Source organism: Letharia lupina (genome assembly GCF_014066315.1).
Source record: "Letharia lupina isolate WasteWater1 chromosome Unknown contig_6, whole genome shotgun sequence".
Taxonomy (NCBI): domain Eukaryota; kingdom Fungi; phylum Ascomycota; class Lecanoromycetes; order Lecanorales; family Parmeliaceae; genus Letharia; species Letharia lupina.
In genome coordinates this window covers 2363849-2379277 of record NW_023502975.1, presented here as the reverse complement: position 1 = coordinate 2379277, position 15429 = coordinate 2363849, and the positions used below count along the sequence as shown (strand labels likewise).

The 15429-nt window shown below is 52.2% G+C and overlaps 7 protein-coding genes across 7 annotated transcripts; 5 read left to right on the top strand and 2 right to left on the bottom strand.

The window, feature by feature from the left end:
- Positions 1-1345: 1345 nt before the first annotated feature.
- HO133_009428 (uncharacterized protein) lies at positions 1346-2751 on the top strand (the record flags this gene model as incomplete). The annotated part of the gene is made up of 2 exons (XM_037300289.1): positions 1346-1362; positions 1416-2751. 2 exons carry the CDS (start codon positions 1346-1348, stop codon positions 2749-2751), a joined length of 1353 nt encoding a protein of 450 aa, XP_037155115.1.
- Positions 2752-2850: 99 nt separating this feature from the next.
- Positions 2851-3792, top strand: HO133_009427 (uncharacterized protein; the record flags this gene model as incomplete). Its single annotated transcript, XM_037300288.1, has 2 exons — positions 2851-3174; positions 3466-3792. 2 exons carry the CDS (start codon positions 2851-2853, stop codon positions 3790-3792), a joined length of 651 nt encoding a protein of 216 aa, XP_037155114.1.
- Positions 3793-5282: 1490 nt separating this feature from the next.
- HO133_009426 (uncharacterized protein) lies at positions 5283-5729 on the top strand (the record flags this gene model as incomplete). Its single annotated transcript, XM_037300287.1, has 1 exon — positions 5283-5729. One exon carries the CDS (start codon positions 5283-5285, stop codon positions 5727-5729), a length of 447 nt encoding a protein of 148 aa, XP_037155113.1.
- Positions 5730-7254: 1525 nt separating this feature from the next.
- On the top strand, positions 7255-7848 carry HO133_009425 (uncharacterized protein; the record flags this gene model as incomplete). The annotated part of the gene is made up of 3 exons (XM_037300286.1): positions 7255-7476; positions 7548-7710; positions 7772-7848. The coding sequence occupies 3 exons, from the start codon at positions 7255-7257 to the stop codon at positions 7846-7848; spliced, it is 462 nt and encodes a 153-aa protein (XP_037155112.1).
- Positions 7849-8636: 788 nt separating this feature from the next.
- On the top strand, positions 8637-9841 carry HO133_009424 (uncharacterized protein; the record flags this gene model as incomplete). The annotated part of the gene is made up of 2 exons (XM_037300285.1): positions 8637-9483; positions 9612-9841. 2 exons carry the CDS (start codon positions 8637-8639, stop codon positions 9839-9841), a joined length of 1077 nt encoding a protein of 358 aa, XP_037155111.1.
- Positions 9842-10445: 604 nt separating this feature from the next.
- HO133_009423 (uncharacterized protein) lies at positions 10446-14005 on the bottom strand (the record flags this gene model as incomplete). The annotated part of the gene is made up of 2 exons (XM_037300284.1): positions 10446-13592; positions 13640-14005. The coding sequence occupies 2 exons, from the start codon at positions 14003-14005 to the stop codon at positions 10446-10448; spliced, it is 3513 nt and encodes a 1170-aa protein (XP_037155110.1).
- Positions 14006-14569: 564 nt separating this feature from the next.
- On the bottom strand, positions 14570-15303 carry HO133_009422 (uncharacterized protein; the record flags this gene model as incomplete). Its single annotated transcript, XM_037300283.1, has 2 exons — positions 14570-15135; positions 15183-15303. 2 exons carry the CDS (start codon positions 15301-15303, stop codon positions 14570-14572), a joined length of 687 nt encoding a protein of 228 aa, XP_037155109.1.
- Between the last annotated feature and the right edge of the window lie 126 nt (positions 15304-15429).

The window sequence follows — 15429 nt, the reverse complement described above, 5'->3', positions numbered from 1 at the left end:
CGTAGAGATGGAGCTGCCAGCATCGCAATCGGGGTTCCCGTCTCCGTTTAAAAAAAGGAAGAAGCCAGATGAGATCGGATTGCCCCAGCCAGATTTCCATATGCCCCAGCCATACCCCCATCAATCAACCAACCCACCTCTGGCCCACCTTATCGAAGCCCACGACCGCCAGCTCGACATTCAAATCCTTCAGCATCATATCCATCGTATACCCCCCTTCCTCCCCATCCCCATCCCCATCACCCTCTTCTCCCTCCCTCTCACCCTCTTCACCCCCATCTCCCTCCCCACCCCTTCTCCCCCCACCCCCCCCCCTCAACCCCACCCTCTCCTTCGCAACCCCAAACACCACCTCGGCCGCCTCCCGGCTCCAGCCCCTCCACCTGGCGATCAGGGCCTCCAGTTCCGCCTCGCGGGCCGGGTGCCGTTCGATGCGGAGGGCCTGGGCGGAGGTTTCGAGGGCGGCGCGGGCGGCGAGGAGGCGGGCGCGGAGGCGGGCGTGGTGGGTTTGGAGGGGGGGGAGGGGGGAGGGGGTGTGGGAGTGGGGATGGGGGCGTGGGGTGGTTGTGGTTGTGGTTGGGTTTGGGTTTGGGGATGCGGGCGGGAGAAGTGGTGGGGGGGAGGAGGAGGTGGGTCGTGTGGTTGGATGGGCGTTGGGGGTGGGAGGTGGGTCCTTGGTTGGTGGGGAGGAGGCGGCGGCGGGTGGGATTGACTTCGAGGGCGTTTTGAAGGGGGATTTGAAGGGTTGGGAGAGGGTGTTTGTGGCGGTGTTGAGGCGACGGCGTTTCGAGGGCTGGACGGGCGACATGATTGGGGGAGGTGGGAGTATTCTATGTTGTAACAGAGACTGTTACGAGTTGAGTGTCATGGTTGGGAAGACGTCAAAAGTACCTTACTTGATGTGTTAGGATCGGCGCTAGTGACGCGCTTAGGGTTTCTACACATCAGAGGCAAGCTGCTTCGCTACATCTCGCACCTTTTAGGCAAAGTATGGGTTGAAAGCAGCGGAGATACTTGAGCTGCAGGTGAGCTGTGATCAAAGGACTAACAACAAGAATGGACGACTCGGAATTTTCTCGATTATAATTACGTATTAGATGCAACTATGAAATATCGCTTTTCGTAGATCACTTTGGAGATACCCTCGTGTTTGGAATACTCGATCAAGAGCAGCCCAATGCCTGCCTGGCGTCCATAGCAGCAGCGGCATATCCAGCCAAGTAGGCAGGGACTGCAATTTTCTCAGTCTGTAGCGTCTTGATCTTGGTCTCGTAGTAGTTGTACCTCCTGTCAAGTATCGCGCACTGGCTCGCTATTGAAGACGCGCTGGCACTGGTCGAGGAAGATGTTGGGGAGCTTGAAGTATTTGAGCCAGATACTGAACTTTGAGTAGTAGGCGCTGTGGTAGTGGCCAGAGTAGAAGCTGCGGAAGCGACTTTGTTGCTGACTACCACGGCGGCAGCAGCCGAAGAAGATGAGCTAGTCGTGCTGACGCTGGTCTTTGTGCTTAAAGTTGTGGCAGTAGCCGAAGAGCTCGCCTTCGGTCTACTAGAGACACTGCTTGAAGCTGAAGAAGCAGCGCTGCTTGCTTTTTGGCTCAAACTTGAGGCAACATTCGAGGCGGAGCTGGCTCGGGAGGCTGCAGCGCTTGCGCTGGCCTTAGTGCTTGAAGTAGGGGTAACACTTGAGGCTGAGCTGGTCTTAGGTGTGCCCGAGACGCTGCGAGAGGCCGAGGCAGCGCTGCTCGAGCTGGCCTTGGTGGCTGAATTCTGGGCAGCAGTTGACGAGGAGCTTGCTTTAGCAGCGCTGGAGATCGCGGAAGAGGCAACACTTGATACTGCTGAGGATGCAACAATAGGTGTTGAGGCAGCACTGGTTGTGTTGGATCCAACGGCGAATTTGTTGTTGACTAAGACATTTGCGGCACTAGTTGAAGACGAGGTGGCCTTGGCTGCGCTGCTGGATACGGCTGGGGAGACAACACCAGGAGTTGAGGCGGTAGCACTTGAGGAGCTGGCCTTAGCTGTGCTGCCGGCCGCCACTGATGAGACAATTTTTGATGTTGGGGCAGTGTTTGAGCTGCCCTTAGCTGTGCTGCTGAGGACGACCGAGGATGAAGAGCTAGCTTTGGCCGTGCTGGATGCCGCTGAGGAGACTAATTTTGAGGAACTGGCCTTGGCTGTGTTGGACACTACCGAAGAGGCGAGACTTGGGACAACAGTTGAGGAGCTGGCCTTAGCTGTGCTGGACACTACCGAAGAGGCAAGACTTGGGACAACATTTGAGGAACTGGCCTTAGCTGTGCTGGACTCTGCCAAGGAGGCAACACTTGGGCTTGAGGGCGCAACACTTGGAGATGAGGCGGCCTTAGCTGTGCTGGACACTGCCGAGGAGGCAACACTTGGGCTTGAGGGCGCAACACTTGGAGATGAGGCGGCCTTGGATGTACTGGAGACTGCTGCAGAGCCAACGCTAAAGCTGGAGAAGCTGGAGGGAACAGTACTTGAAGATGAAGCGGCCTTGGATATACTGGAGACTACTGTAGAGCCAACGCTTGGGCTTGAAGGCGTAACACTTATAGATGAGGCGGCCTTAGATGTACTGGAGACTGCTGTAGAGCCAACGCTGAAGCTGGAGAAGCTGGAGGGAGCAGCACTTGAAGATGAGCCGGCTTTAATTGAACTGGAGGCTGCTGAGGAGGCAACGATGGAGCTCGATGATGGGATGACGACAGAAGATGTACCGGACTGAACAGCGGCTTTGTCATTGACTGCAACGTTGGCGGCAGCGGATGAGGATGTGCTACTCTGGGACGCGCTGAAGCTTGGTGCTGAAGAGCTGCCCACGGCTATGCTGAAGGCAGATGTGCTTGATGCCTTGCTGCTTGATGCTATTGTGCTAACGCTAGGAGGCGCGCTAGATGCTGCGCTGCTAGAGCTTAAGACCACATTGGAAGAGGACAACTTAGCGCTGGAGCTGGAAGGCGTGGTGTTGGAGCTGGATACCAGGCTGGAAGATGAAGATTTGGTACTTGAACCGACCGAGCTGGAGCTTGAAATTTTGCTAGAAATTACAGATGAGCTAGAAACAATGGGTGCTGAAGAGCTCGAGCTTGCTTTCGTCGATGACATAGAGTTGCTAGACGCTTTTGCAGATGAGGAGCTTGGACCCACGGTAGATGAAGAGGACGAGGAGCTGGAAGACTGAGTCCCTTGTCTGACAGCGAAAGCCCTGAGGGGAAAACTGGAGGTGGCGGTGACCGTGCTTGTTGAGTTTTTCAAATTGCAGTAGTTGTTATTGTCAGGAGCCCATGTGAACGCTGTGCATTTACTTCCATCCGAGAATATCTCACTGTCACATATTGCCGCGCAAGCCTCAAGGCTGCTGGTGGTTGTTTCTATATTGTAGTTTTGGCCGTTGTCTTGGGTGGATGCATAACCACAAGTGATGGCGTAGTTATCGTAGACTGTACCGGCAGCTGAGGGACAGGTGACGCCGGAGCTGGCGCTAGTGCTGCTAGAACTAGAGCTTGTGGTAGACGCTTTCGTCAATGAAGGGCTGGAAGTAACGGGAGCCGCCGAGGAGCTTGTCAATGCTTTCGACGAGGAAACAGCACTGGATGGTGTACTAGATGCGGTACTAGATGCGGTACCAGATGCGGTTGTCGACGGCTTTGTAGCAGAGCCAGCACTAGATGGGGTATTAGATGGGGTCGTGGCAGATGCCGACCCTGATGAAGAGCCAGATGCGGCCAGAGCAGGAACAGCCGCGCCAGCAAGGACAAGGAGGTAGTTGAGCTTCATTTTAACGGATTGGAACGAGGAATTAATGTAGGAAGCTTTGGCGAGAAGGAAGTCGATTTGTCTTTGCGGTCGAAGTCACCTTGAAGCCTAGATATTGGAGAAGAAGCTTACGGAACCATTAGAAGAGAAGGATCTCCCTCTATATAGAGAGAAGCAAGAGTGTGCTGATAGGGTATAATCATGGTGAATGGAGAAGCATAAGCCTGTGAACGCCGCAATGTCCCTCTGGAATGCGTAAAGATTTTTTTAACATTGGAGAATCGGAGGGTCGGTCAAGGAAAAGATCGTTACCAGCCAACGGCACAAGCCATTTGACAGGAGAGGAAACCATCTGACAGGAGGGACAGCCATTTTGCCAGGAGTGAAAGTCACTTGACGGGAGTGAAATTCAGTTGAAAGAATCGAGGTAGTCAAGAATGTGTATACAGCTCAAGTGGCGCAGGGGATGATGGAGAGAACGCTGGACATGATTGAGGCTTGTCCTGTGTAGCGCCGCAGGCTTCAAACCCAACCGAGGTGGGCTGATGGACCGAGGAAAATAGTCTCAGAAAAACAAGGTCAACTTTAGAAGAACTGCAGTGGCTGCCGGGAACTAGTGTTTGTGACCAGAGCTCGATCCTCAACGTCCAGTGGAAACTGGAGTCAGACAGGCGATTGGAAGAATAGCATTCTAACATTCTGCTGGGCGTAGGTAGGTACGTCAGTCATGAACATACGGCGATTCTCTGGCTCTAACCTGTATAGAGCTGCGGGCAAGGCAGTAAGGCTTCCTGTTTGTGCTCATCGACACCGACGCAAATCCAAGGTAAGCTGCCTCTCTGCTGTGAGTTCAGAGCAGTTCACGAAGCCAAGCTAACCACATTTGGCTAGTGGAAACTCCTGATAATACTACAGAGACAAAACATTAATAAAAGCAAATGCCGTACTCGTCGAACATGTGAAAACTGCCTGGCAGGTCATTATGGCGTCTAGAAGGGTCGGAATGCTAGGCTTTTCCACACAAGCATCTCTGAGTTTTGCTTTTCTAGAGTACAACCAATTTCAAACTTCGAATCAAAGGCTGGAAATCCCCACTGATTCCACTAATCCTGCTTTCCTTTGCCCAGCGCCCACAGACCCTTTCCTGTCCTCAATCAACCTGGCTGAGAAAAGCCAAAGGAAAGACACGCATCCGTATCTGCCACACTGAAGTAACTCGTATCTGTATTAGGATCGTAATACAGCACGCACTCCCATGTCCCATTTGATGCGAGATAATGTAAGTCGAAGGAATAATAGACGGTGTTTTCGGTAGATGTAGCACTATCGGCGATATTGGCGCAATTGGTGGCGGCATCACACATATCAAGAGTGCCTGACATTGAGTTGTATATAGGAGGAAAGTCCGCTTGATCATTGCCGGGATTGTCGGTGGATTCAATGGTATATTGGCCGGAATAGTATTCATTGTATGTAACTGTTACTCCTGCCGCAACGGCGATGGAGGTGCACGATGGATCAGCAGTGATGGTGGTAGGGCAGGTGGCAGTGCTGCTGGAGGAGCTGCTGGAACTTGGTAGGGAATTAACGCTGGCACTGCTAGCAGTAGATGAGGAGCTGATTGCTGGCGCGCTGGAACTTGATAGGGAATTAACGCTGGCACTGCTAGCAGTAGATGAGGAGCTGATTGCTGGCGCGCTGGAACTTGGTAGGGAATTAACGCTCGCGCTGCTTGACGAAGAGCTAGAAAAGGTTCCGCGTGGTATTGTGGAAACGCTGCTGCTGGTAATGCTTGAGGTTGCGGATGTCGTCGAGGCAATGGGATTAGAACTAGTGACAGTATTTGAATTGGCGTTTGATGTACTACTAAGAGATACCTGGGGTGTTGAGATGCTCGATATCGTCATCGGTGTGGTCATGGAGACTGTGACGAAGGCCTATAAGTAGTCATTGTCAATCCCGAAATGAAAAACTGTCGGAGAACATTAATACCGTCGGTTGTGTCTCAAGGCAGACCCCAATACAGCAGCTAGAAAGTTTGTAAGTGCGTATTCCTTGGGCTAATCCAGACTCGCGTACCACACACCACGAGCGAACTCGTGATCAGAGGCCTCCAACTCAGACAGCAAATCGCACAGATAGTTATCTCCTGCAGGGCATTGGACGTCACGCGACGTACGGAGACTGGTAGCAATGCGATCCGTCCTTTTGTCGAGAAGCGATGTCGTGGAACAGTATCCAAGAGCAGGGGGAAAGCCAGAAAGCGGCATAAACGTCTGATAGGCCGGCAGAGAGCAGACGGCAGGAGGAGCTTGAAATGCCATATTTACTGTTCAATCGAGCAACAAAATGTGATGGAAAGAATTTTCCTCCAGTAGAAGACTTTAGAGATTCGACATGAGTTTGAAAAGGAAAATGAAGAGAGTCACGGAACTTAACGCAAAGGATAGTCGGAGAAGAAATCAGCAATAGTATGGGGCACGCAAAATCTCTCAAGTCATCGAAGAAGACATACGCCCAATGCCCCACTGTCCGGGTCGAAAAGTTAGATGGGTGAAGGCGTTATGTATAGCAACGGCTACTACATGATGAGCATAGAAGCTCATACACTATCGCCTCTAGAACAAGCATAGTCGAGATATTGTAATCCTGATGAGACCACGGAGCCACCTGGGGAAAGTTCCCGAGACGCTCGGTCCGAAGGCTTTACACCCCTTGGATCATGCTCCACATCTTCAGGATTGGTGGATACTGTAGGAGATGTATATCACGGGGGTCTCCTGTGCACCCAAAATAGTGAAAAATGTGCAAGCCAGGCGACAGCTACAGGTAGAGTACTTGTAGCAACAGCAGGCCACAGTGCTATATAGCATCATAGTCACCTTTTGAACATAAGCAGCATCGAGAAGGCTATGTTGCGACTGAGAGGAGGTTGGGATTACGGTATGGTACCTTAGTTGACTGTGTGCTTGGCAGCGCTACTGTTTGTAAAACTGGGGATACTTCTAAACCTCAGCCAACGTAGAGTATAGCGTATGTAATAATACATTTAGTATGACCAAGCATACACAGAGGAGATTCTATATTTTGAATCCGCCGCGCTAGAGTTCGAGGATCAAATATATAATTCGAATAGAAGATATTATTTCGAATCATCTATACTTGACTGTAAGATTCGAGAAGTTATAGTTACGCAATTAAGGTCTCCCTCGTGAAAAGACTTGAAGAAAAATTTACGGGTGAAACATTGAAAATGGAGCTAATGGTTATACCTGTATTGACACTTAGCGTTGGCTGAGGTTTACGAAATGATGCAAGACAAAAAGGTATAATTCCTGTACACTTTCCACTAAATTCACCTTCACCTTCTCCTCCAAATCCTAAATCCCACACATAATTCTTCGGCAACGCCAATTGAAGTTTTTCTCCGCTCTTACAAAACCTCCTGCTTATACAGCCTCCAATAGCCAACATGACGAGTCGCATCCCCACTTCGACCTCAATCACAGAGTCCTCCGTCATCGCCGCCCCTCTTGCCCAGGTCTGGCACTTGATCAAGCTCCAGGATTTCCACCACTTCTGGACAAAGCTTGACAAGAGCCACCACATTAAGGGTGTCTCCCATGAGACCGACGTTGTCAAGTGGACCTTCAAGGATGGCACGGAGCAGGAGGTGAAGCAGGAAGAGCATTCGGTATGGCAGATGCCTTCTCCCACCTCCTTCCGTTCAAGATGCTGTATTGCTGACCTGAATCTTTTTGCTAGAGTATTGACCACTTCATCACCTACTCCGTCATATCCTCCACCCCAGCTCTCACATACTCCAGTGTCATCTCCACCATCAGATGCTATGCTGTGACAACCGGACCGAGCCAGGGGTCAACTTTTGTGCAATGGTCGGCACACTTCTCCTCCGATGCCGATGCTGGTATGAATGAGCTCCTCGAGCCAGTTGCACAGCAGAATGTCAAAGCTAACATAACAAATAGGAGTCATTGAGGATGCTAAATTCAAGCGCAAGGAGGCTCTGGCCGACCTGGCCCATGCCGCCGTGGGAAATAAGTGAAAGAGATGGGAGAGAATATCAGACGCAAGGATGACGGATTGTACGATATGACGGCATGAAATAGATGACACGGGTTGCTGGCATGACTGTGCACAGGCTTTCCAACATAGGGGCACCACCAACAAGATTTGCTCGGTAATCCCTGCACCTCAGTCCAGAATCGAAACAAATTATAATTGCTTGATCTGGTGGTCTTCGGTATTGAGGGGAAGAGGGCACATTGTAGCCCTGCTATCTCTATTTGCACATGTGGCAGCAGAGGAGCCGGACAGGCTTGTCCTTGCAACGCTCTTGCCATACCGGTTTTTGCAATTGATGCCAACTTGATGCCACTCTTTCTGGCACTCTTCCAGCTCTCCAGCTTGGAAGGTGTGTCGCCTTCTTGGTGTTTGTATCAATGTGTCTACCATGAAGCCGCTATGCTTGACCTTGACACTGCTCGTGATGATGCGTCTGTTCTGGTGCCAATGTTTATCGATAAAGGCCAGCGCCTTGTATTCTAGCATTCACTTTAGCAGGGACGGCACCTTCCCAATTCACCACCGTCGTTGCCAAGCAACGGTTTGTCAATTGTCAAAGTAAAGGAAAGAAATAAGCCTTTCAGAACTCAACACCTCCGTTCACGCAAGCTAGACAGGACCTCTTCATCTTCTTTAACAACACCATGCTTCTGCTAGGGCCATAGCCCACAAATAGCTTCGTTCGCACTGTCTCCTGACCTCTAGCACATCACCAAACGCTTCAAATATTTGCTCGATCGTAGTGAGCACCTCGACTTAACTCACAAGATGCCTCCTCTTTCAGTCCTTATCAGCGACGGTGACCCGTCAGACGCTTTTCACGATCAGTTCTCTACTATCATCCGCCTTGAGTCACGTCTTCAGGGGGATTATTCAGAAGATGTGACCGGACCAGCCCACCAACGCTGGGTCGTGAAGCACCTGACCGAAGTGGCCCAAGCTCAGGGTTTCCCTATGCAGCTACCTACACAGGCAACGGCATTCAATGTGCACGCTGGAGAGTTCATCACGCCTCCGCCGGCACAGACAACGATATTCGGTCACTCCGGATATACTACACCTTGGCACGAGAACTTCAATCTTGCCGACCAAGGAGTCTTTGACTCCTCTGGCCCTTATTACCCGGCTGCACAGAACATCGCATTCCATCGCCTCTCACGTCCTCCAAGCCCCTATCACCCCTTCGATCCTGCTGAGCGAGCAGCATATCGTGCGATAGTGAGGGCACAACTACTCCAAAGCAGTGGCCAGCGCGCAGAGAGTCAGCCTCACGCATCAAGTGAATGTTTCGACCACACCTCGGACGCATTCATCCGTTCAAGTGACAACCTTCCGCGCTTTGAACCTCCCACCACACCTCCCAACAACTTCTCGGGTGTCCGATCTCCTTTTACCCCTCCCAACCAATCACCCAGACTTCGTGGTCAAACAGCACCACCGGAGTCTCCGGAGTCTCTGTCCGATCTCGTCGCCAACACCACGATACGCGCTAGTACCGAACCTATTGCTGAGTCTAGAATGGGGTCCCTCACGGCACCCGACTGTTACAAATCCATCGAGGTCTATGCCATTGACGTTCAAACCGGAGACTACATTCAGTCCGTCAAGAACCCAGGTACGCAACGCAGAATGCTTGCTTCCCCATCACTAGCACTCTCACTCCATTCACTCCTTTCACTCAGCTTCATCGTATCATCTCCACATTGCCGGGAAAACCACAACCGATCACTAACTCTCCAGCAGGCGAAGTGATGGACCACTATCCCTGCGAGGACCTCGACCATGAGCCCATCGGCGAGAACGAAGCTCGGCCCGTCAGCCCCAACGGCGGTCTCCGTATCCGATTCAAGGGCGCAGACGGCTCGACTCGTACCAAGGTCTTCAAGGGGCTCGACAAGGTGCGGGTTCTACGTCAGGTTGCGAAGGATCACGATGATGGGGAGAAGGAGGTCAAGAAGGAGGAGAGTCAGTGAGCCGTATCGAGATCAATCGTGAGAGCTGCTGGATGAGAATTGAAATTTGGGGAGGAACAGGCGGCTGTGGACGATCGATCAATGCTGCGAACATGCCGGCTTTCTTAGAAGCAAAATGCAGTCACGACAGGTTAGAATGAATGATGAAAGCTACTGGATAGATAGATAGTAACTGCAATGCTCTCTATTGAAAACATCTAGTGTACAGGTGCATGCCCTCACGTAGGTTTCCGTGTGGACTCAATGATATCTCAACCTTGTGAATCGCTCATCCTCACATGACTGCCGAGAATAAACAGCCAGAGACACCATCACAGCTCTTCTTTCTTTCAACATAATGACAAGCGCCAGGCCTGTCAAGATATTCATCCTTCAGTCTGCATGGTCTCACTGTCCTCGATCCAACCATCGCTCATATCCGCCAGGGAAAAATGACACCAATCCACCTCACATACAAAAAAGGCGCCAGACGGACGGCACAAGAATTGGAAAAAAATTCGTTCACGGAGGCGGAGGCGCAAACCCATAATGCCGTCGACTTCAGTACGCACTCATACCTGCATTGGAAAAGCTCCCTCGTTCATTTCTTCATTCAATCATTCCATCAATAAATCCCACCCCTCCAGCCCTCCACACACCTAGTCACCTCGCCCAAACTCTTCTTGCAAAGCGCGCACGCGACCTCGGCCCTCCGCGCCGCCTGCCTGGCCTCCTCGAGCGCCTTCTCCGCGTTGCGCGCCTGCGTGATGCCCTCGACCATGATACTGCCGAGCTGGAGCAACCTCTCCTTCTTCGGCGAGGAGCGCTCCTTGCGCGAGAGGTCCAGGAGTTCCATGGCCAGGTGGGTGGAGGTGGACGTTTCGGTGGGGCTGGGCGAGAAGGGGGAGGGGGTTGCTGGGGTGGCGGGGCGGGTTGCGGTGGAAGGGCGGGGAGTACCGGCGGCGGAGCGGGCGATGGAGGCGAGGGTTGGGCGGTGGATGGGGTGGACGTCTGATATGGGTGGGAAGGGACTGCCGGAGGCGTTGACGGTGGACTTAAATTTGGGTTTTTTGCTGGATTTGAGGGGCTCGTTTTCGGAGGAACGCTTGTGGAAGAGACCGCGCAAGATCGAAAGGCTGCCTTTGGAGGCGGATGCTTGAGATTTGCTGGACCCTCGAGCGGTGGAATCGCGCTTGGAGGCGTGGTTGGAGAGGTCGAGCTGGGACGTGCCGTGGCCGCGAAGAGAGCCCAGATCGTTTTGACGACGAGCGAAGTCCTGAGGCTCGTCTTTGGGTGGAGTTGGCGGTCCGTTGTCTGCCGTCAGGGGCGACACCGGAGAATTCTTGGCCGTGGTGAAATCGGGGTGGGCCATACGGGAGGAGCTACGTGGTGGATGGCTGCCAGAGTCGAAGGTGTCCTCCAGGGGACGCTGCTCAGGAGTCGAGGGTAAGTAGGTAATAGATGTATCATCGTCCTTGTCTTTGGGCTCCTTTGCGGAATCTTTAGCTGCAGTCGCAGTATCTTCAAAGGGGCTCGCTTCGTCTATGAGTTCGTAATCGGTCTGAACGCCATTCTCAATGTGAGAGCCCTTCGGTAGGAGCCCGTCTCTAGGCTCCTTTGCGGATTCATAAGCTGCAATCGTAGTATTCCCGAAGGGACTGCTCGCTTCGTTCGAGATCTTGTAATCGGGCTGAATACCATTCTCGACATGAGTGCCAATGGGCAAGAATGCAGTAGCAACGGGTGTCTTATCATTCGAAAAACCAATATTCTCAAGGGGAGGGATCCAGGTCTCCCCCCCAGCTGCAATTGACTCTTGATCATCGACATCATTTCGTTTGTCAGGGCTTGCCTGAAGCAGTGAACGTGCATCGAATAATGGGTCATTGAATGATGTACCGGTAGAAGAGCCTTTGGCAGATACATCTGTGCTTTCATGATTTAGGCGCGGTGTCAGCTTGTGAGAGCCATTAATTAGATGGTCAATGGCGGGTGAGATCCTGCCGAGATCTGCACTCTTGACTTTCTTCTCCCTAGCTTTGGTATCGATTAGACCAGTACGAGAGTCCCGGCGAGAGAGGCCTTGGCTGGAAGAGGGGCGGTCTTGCTGATGTTTTTTCATCATAGTACGGTCGAGCTCTTTGCTCATCTTCTTGTTGAGCGGAATCTTCTCTCTCTTGGTATCAGGACCCATGATAAATCGTTCGGCAGACGGTGAGATCTTCAGAGTTGGGCCGAACTCAGGCGAAGCAGTGGACAGACGCTTGAGCTTGTAAGCGTGCTGAGGAGACTCTTCGATAGCTTCCAGAATATGTGCACCATAATTGTCGACTAAAGCTTGGGTAGGATGACCCGCCGAATACGTCTGATTGAGGTACTTTGCCGTGTCCGAGGATGAATCAAATAATGTCTGATCGAGGTCCTTGACCATGTCTAAGGATGGACGTCCCTCAAAAATGGCAAATTCATTGCGGACTTCCTTCTTCACTCCGCTGACCTCAACTTTGTTCAGGTCCGTCACCTCGGCTTTGCCGCTGGTTTGTCTTGGCTTGTTCGACACCAGTTGACGAGGCACAGGGATAGAGCTCTTGGTTGCGGGTCCTTCGAGGGGAGCCTTCTCAACAGACTTGCCATGCTCGCTGCTGGGAATAGCGGGTGCCGGACGGCTTGGTATTGTCTGGCTTAAAGATGCAGTGGGAAGAGGTGGAGTCGGTTCTCGGAACTCGCTTCGAATGCTGCCGCGACTGCTTGGGCGACGAGGATGAGTCGGGCGTCGGCTACCAGCTACAAATTGCGCTGGGGCTCGATTGCCACCAATTGGCTCCTTGGATGGATTGGTGCGAAGCGGGTGCGGGACAGGCTTTGCGGGTGGTGTTTGGGAACGAGGGGCTTGGGCTCGATTGCCACCAACTGACTCCCTAGATGGATTGGTTCGAAGCGGGTGCGGCGGTGTTAGGGAACGACGGGCTTGGGCCTCTTTGCGGGCGCGTAAGCTATCTCGTCGGGTGGCGCCCAAGGCGGGCTCTGGAATTGCGGTAAAGTCTGTAAAGCCGACGATCTTGTTCTGACCGTCTTTGACCAGCTGACCAGCAGAAAGACGAGCACGAAGCGAGGAAGTGCGCGTCTGGCGAGGTTTGATTGCAGGTCTTGACTCTTGTGCTGACTTCTCGACAGCTGCCGCTCCAGCGGAAAGAATGGAAGGAGATTTGGATGTTTTCCGTGGAGATTTCGCAGGCACAACCGGTCCGGAATCATAGACCCCATCTTTGAAAGGGTCGTCGATGTGGGTGTTCAGGGCAGCCGTGTCCTTGTTGGCGTGTTCAAGATCGCCAAGATTTGGCGAAGAGATCTCCTTGCGAGGGATCTTGTACATCACTGAGTACCTAGAGACGGGAAGCTGCTCCTCGTCTGCGACTTGACGAAGGGTATTGCCAAGAATAGGATATCTCTCCTTCTGGTCTGACACCGCTTGCTGTGTTAACTGCGAGCCAGTCTCGCGCATCATCTCCTGGAGAGTTCCAGGACTCGTGGGCCGCTTTGGATAAAGGACTGGCCAGTCTTCTTCATGCACGGCCATACCAGGAGGTGAGCGACGGCGAAGAGGCTTGTCGCTAGCGTCGATGAGGGTTTTGGACTCAACGAGTTCACCAGGGTAGGAGGTTTGACCTGTGGGAGGATTGGGAAGAGGCTTATCCGTGGGTGAGACCTTTGGCGGCTGCGTCTTTATTGACGGGAGAGTGTCTAAGACTCTAGTGTAAGATGGTGTAGCAAGCTAATGAGGTTAGCAACGTGTCTGGTGAAATCCGAAGGACGACGTACTTTGTCTGGGAAGCTGATCGTTTTGGATGTCTTGGGAGGCCCTTCTTTCTTGGAGCGAGGTGTGCCATCACCTGTACGGCGGAAACCGACGCGTTTAGCAGCCGACTTCATCCACGCATTACTACTCTCTGCCTTGCTAGACTTTGTTGAAGGTACAGGTGTAATGCCATCTGTTGCAACGGACTGTAAGGAAGAAGAGAAGGTTGGTGTCATGAAGTGTGGTGACTTGGGTTTCCCCGAGCTCTCTTTCTCGGCTGGTTTTTTCACTGAGATTGGCGAATCAAGGGACTGATATCCCATGGAAGACGTCGATTGACGCTTCATGGTGTTGCCGGCTCGTGCTGTGATGTCGGTCAAGGTCCCCATGTTGTATGGAGGCATGAAGGTTTTGAAGTGCGTGCAGAATGATTTCAAAGGTGTTTAGGCCAAGCGTGTGTCGAGATCTTACGAGTAAGTTGCAGTATGAGAAAGGAGTTCGGCGGGTGTGGAAGGTAAACAACCCGAGTCAAGGTGGAGACGCGCCGGATGTACACTCACTCAGTCATGGCCGCTCAACACAAATGATCAGCCTTACCAGATACACGTACATTCTTTCTTAATGACATGCGAGTGGCAAGGTGTCAGCATAGGTAGCAGTCGGAATGGGTAGAAATCTTCTAAACTTCGGTCAAGACAGCATCAGCGAGGAAGTTTCTGAGCTGTCTAACGCTCTTTCTGGGGAACTTCAATCATAGCCAGTTCGATGCTCAAAGTCGACGTGAGAACGAGGGGGTTTGGCGACTCAGACTGCCGCTTTCTTTGAGGTTGCACGGCTAAATTGCTAGCAATGATATGCCTGCCATATTGACCCGAGTGCTCCAGGTGATGGATAATGGCCCCTCTCTCTGTATAAGCAACCCTGTGAATGCCTACCGTATATATCATAAATCTTTATCCGCTCCGCATCTCCACGTCGTCCCCATGATCCACAGAACCAAGCTTCCTTTTGCTTGTACTTGCAACAGGAACATCCCCGTCACCACTTCCAAACTCGCTGATCTCCCATTCCACTTTTGTGCGGCCATCTGAACTAGTTTCCCCCCCTCTTCTCCTTTTGATCCTCCCCAGCTCGCTTCCCTGGATCATCTCCTCGAACCAAGGAGTGCCCCGTACTTCACGACCTTGACCTAGGTTGGCCACCTGTCTTGATCCACCAGTAGCCATCTGTGCCATCTCATTATTCTCGCTTCCAAGACCCCGCAGAAGTCCTGCATCCTCCAAACGCTCCATGCTGTCTCGCCTAAGACTTCCAATGTTCATGTAGATCCATTCTGCTTCCTCCGAAGTCTCTTCACTCCAATGGCTGATAGAAGTACCGCAAAGCCCACAGAAATGCCGCTTAGTACGTGGGGCATGATGTGGAGTGAACACACGTCTAATGGTGCTGGGAGCTTCATCTGGGAAGAAGGCGTAGGTGGTACTGTGGATTTGAGCTAACGGAACGCGAAGGGAAAGAGCTTTACACCGTAAGTACGATGACCGTAGCCTATCAATGATAACATACTATGCTCTGCTCTATCATCATAGAGCACTTGTAGATTTTCGAGCGAATTCGATGGGACTTGGATGAAGTAGTGATTTCGGCCACAGGAGCAAGCCCCACTGAGAGGCGTTCTTTCATCCATGACTGTCATAGACCAGAGTAATCAATGATGGTATTGAGCGGAGCATCAATGCGGTTGTAGATGAGATGACCTCGAGGGGGAAAGGGTGTGGTCAAAGTGACGTTTCAACCCGCGGAATCGTTCCGC